Source organism: Eurypyga helias, unplaced genomic scaffold (assembly GCF_000690775.1).
Source record: "Eurypyga helias isolate BGI_N326 unplaced genomic scaffold, ASM69077v1 scaffold23092, whole genome shotgun sequence".
NCBI classification, from domain to species: Eukaryota; Metazoa; Chordata; class Aves; order Eurypygiformes; family Eurypygidae; genus Eurypyga; species Eurypyga helias.
The window spans coordinates 1,421-4,934 of record NW_010234355.1 but is presented as its reverse complement, the minus strand read 5'-3'; the positions used below and the strand labels follow the sequence as shown (position 1 = coordinate 4,934).

Below are 3,514 nucleotides of genomic sequence, written 5' to 3'. Positions count from 1 at the left end.
AATGCGGCCCTGCCGGCTAGTCCTCTGAATGGCTGCAGGCTCCGAGGCTGACTGCCCCGCTGAAATCAAGTGTGTGGACTGATGTGGATCACCCCGGCCAGCTGCTGCTTTTCTGCCTGGGAGGTTTGGCACTGGATCCTGCTCGGATCTGGGAATACCTTGCTGTGTATTCCCATGGCTCTGTACCCTAAATAGAGCCTTTCTTGCCAGATGAAGTCCTTAACACAAAAGATGAGCTCCTCGCAGCTGCCCTTTCACTATGGTACATGGAATCCTCAGCCTGCTGTAGGTTAATGGCTACGGTAGAGTACGTGTGGTGGCTTTGCTCTCCTCTGCCTCTTGGTTTGCAAGTCATCCTCCAATGGAGACACGCGCTCTCTCTTCCCCCTTCTAGCATCCCTGTACGGAAGAGTGAAAGGAAACGTGTGCGTGGATGGGCTCCATCTCCAAGGTTTTTATTTTTATCTCCTTCCTTTCTAGGAAATAGACAGACGGTTGGAAAAGAAGCTGAAGATCACACAGAAGGAAAGGTAACGACGCCGCGGGGATTGGGGAAAAACCTTATTTTCCTGAGGTGCTGTTGGACATTTGAAGGCCCAGGGAGCGGGAACAGTGGGAAAACAGTGTCAGCCTGCGCAGAGGGTGCTGAGTTTGAGTGCAGAAACAGGGAATGCCTGTAATCATGTCACGGGATGGCCCTTTCGATCCGTAGCAGGGTAGCGGAAAGCTTCTTGAGAGTGATTTTATTTCAGAGCCGGGTCTTCCAGACTGGATGTAGCTCCAGCTATGGGGAAGCCATTTAAGGAAAAGACACTGAAAAGAAGGAATGGGTGAGTCAGGTAATCCCAGCTTGTGGGCCTAAATTGGCTTGCCGTGTCTTGCATCAGTAGGGCTTTTCCTGCTTACTTTGGGTTGGGGGTGTGCGTGTTGCTGTCTTCTAGCAGAAATACTTCCAGTCACTTCTGACAAGACTGTTGTTGGGTTTTCCCCCTCTTTGATTCTTAGTAGGCCACCTAAAGAGTCATAGTGTTACTTCTCTGGGACTTCCTCACGGAGAAGGGATGATAAAATAAATTCAGATGGTGAGATGGGGGCCAAGGCTGGCTCTGAGAAGTGAGTTGGCAGGCTTGGAATGGAAGGCCAGGTATCCCAGCGAGAGGAACCCTAAAAGTCCTTGCGGGGAACAGAATCAAGGTGCTTATCCCGGTATCTTTGAATAGAAGTGCTGAAGCTTTTTCCCAGCATCTGCTTCCCTTTCCTTTGGTCAAGTTGAAAGATGGTGAATGCAGCAGGGACCGGCTTTCTGTCCCTTACTGAGCTAACCTCCTGCAAACCGGCCTGCCGCCCTCGTTTAGGGTTACAGACATAACGAGGTCTTTAATTATTGCAGGCTGCCTCTTAATCAGGGGAATGACATCTGACTAGGAGGAATTCACAGGCAGAGCGAAAAAACATGCTTGCTGTGGAAAACCAGCACCAACCAAATGTTTTTCTTTTAAACAGCAGAAAGTCAAAATCTCCTCAGAAAGTGCCGATTGTGATTCAGGACGACAGCCTTCCTGCAGGTCCTCCCCCGCAGATCCGCATCTTGAAGAGGCCGACGACCAACGGTGCTCTTAGCGGTCCCAACTCACCCAGCAGGCCGGCCTTCCCTGTGAAATCCTTGGCACAGAGGGAGGCGGAGTACGCGGAAGCCAGGAAACGAATATTGGGCAGCGCGAGCCCTGAAGAGGAGCAGGAGAAACCCATTCTAGATAGGTGAGAAACCCTTTCTCTTCAGGTGAGAGACGCTGGGGCACCTCTGCGTGCTCCTTCCAAACGCCTTCCTGTCAGAAGGAGGGGAACGAGCTCCTTGAAGAGTAAAGCGAGGCCAGCAAGGAGAAAGGAGGGCTTTCTTAGCAAGCAGAGCATCATAAATCTCAAAGATACTGGGAGTTGAGGGAAGTGCAAGTGCCTGATAAGGCCGACGGGGTTATCTTAGACCCTTGGCAGCGTGCACTGGGGATGGAGAGAGGAGTTTGGGCAACCAGAGTTATCCTGGTGCGGCGTATCCTCACCTTTTCTAAGCATTTAGACTTCAGGGAGCTGCCATATGCAGGTGGGAGAGCCCAGCTTCAACGCTCATAAACAAACTGAGATTATTTGAAGGTACCGTGCTCTCTCTGTAGTTGTAACGTGGGTCTTGGCCCCTTGGGAATAAAACTCCCAAATCTCTTCAAAGAAAGCTGGATTTCAATGCCATTCTTCATCCAAGGGAGCTACGTGTGCCGATTGCCCCGTGGCAGCAGCTTTTCCCCCCTTGAGGCGGGTGCGGGAATATTTGTCGGAGGCTTTAGTGCAGCCGTGCCGCCTCCGCCTCTGACCTCTTTTCTCCTTGCAGGCCGACGAGGATCTCCCAACCGGAAGACACCCGACAGACCAATAATGTGATCAGGCAGCCGCTGGGTCCCGATGGCTCACAAGGCTTCAAGCAACGCAGATAAACGCGGAGGCGAGGGACGCCGCTGCGGAAGGCAGGGTCCGCCACCGCGGGGTCGCGCTGCCGGGGCGGACAGACGGACTTGAGCAAAGGGAACTACCTGGTTTATTTGCACTGTGATCCCCTTTGCTCTGCCCACTGTGACCTTCAACCCCACGCACTGTGACCTCCCCTCTCCATCCACTGTGACCGCCAAACCCGGGAGGGCTGTCCCCAGATCACTGGCAAAGGAAAGGGGACGAGGGGAAGGGGTTATAAAGGACTCGGACAGGTGCAGGGAGTCGTGTGTGTGCCACTTTGGGTTGAAGCTAGCGCCAGCAATAATGCTCCTTGTACTCGTAACCCTGGGATGTAAGGAAAACAAAAAAAAATGGGAAACCTCCCCAGACGTGCATGTCGTCCTCCCCACCTTCAGAGCGAGTTCTGTTGCGAAGGATCTCTCCTGGTTTATTTTTTTTTTCTGGCTTGTTCGCCATGTATCCGATTCACGGGGTACGTGGAAGGAGTTTTAACTGAGAAGTAGTTAAGTGTTCAAGAAGGAGTTTTAATGAATTTCTGTGACTTTCATGGCTCGGGTTTGGCAAACTCTTGCTTCTCAATCTCTATTTCTGCTGCTGCCAAGCACGTGGAAGCGGATTCCTGGATACCCGGCCTTTCCGATTTGCCTTGGGAGCCGGCAGAGTCCGGTGGCCTAGTTTACGTCTTGCACCTCTTAAAAGCTTGGTTAATATTTTCTGCATAAAATACATCTCTTTTTTTTTTTTAATTTTTTTTTTCTTTTTTGTATCTGGGGAGAAGGGAATGTAGACGGATCCCGTGAAAATGCCTGCCGCCCGCCCGCGCGCTGTTTGCGGCCCGGAGAGCCGGGCGGTGAAGAACTAGGGCTCCGTCGCAAGGAGAACAGCCGGCGCTGCTCCAGTCCCTGAAATAGAGTCCGGCGAGGAGCCCCAGCTCCGTGCGGCTGGGGTGACGGTGGGGAGCAGGATGTCCCAAGGGCCCAAATCCGAGTGGCTTAACAGCGGGGCCGCCGCTCCC

General features: G+C 52.6%; 1 protein-coding gene across 1 annotated transcript; it reads left to right on the top strand.

The window, feature by feature from the left end:
• Positions 1-786: 786 nt before the first annotated feature.
• On the top strand, positions 787-2,483 carry SZRD1 (SUZ RNA binding domain containing 1). Its single transcript, XM_010146402.1, has 3 exons — positions 787-830; positions 1,504-1,758; positions 2,381-2,483. The coding sequence occupies exons 1-3, from the start codon at positions 787-789 to the stop codon at positions 2,481-2,483; spliced, it is 402 nt and encodes a 133-aa protein (XP_010144704.1).
• The last annotated feature ends 1,031 nt before the right edge of the window (positions 2,484-3,514 follow it).

Excerpts from the sequence above, each read along its gene's own strand:
- SZRD1 (XM_010146402.1), top strand. The coding sequence starts at position 787 with ATGGGGAAGCCATTTAAGGAAAAGACACTGAAAAGAAGGAATGG. Across the intron at positions 831-1,503 it reads ACACTGAAAAGAAGGAATGG|CAGAAAGTCAAAATCTCCTC; the intron begins GTGAGTCAGGTA and ends TCTTTTAAACAG. Across the intron at positions 1,759-2,380 it reads GAGAAACCCATTCTAGATAG|GCCGACGAGGATCTCCCAAC; the intron begins GTGAGAAACCCT and ends TTCTCCTTGCAG.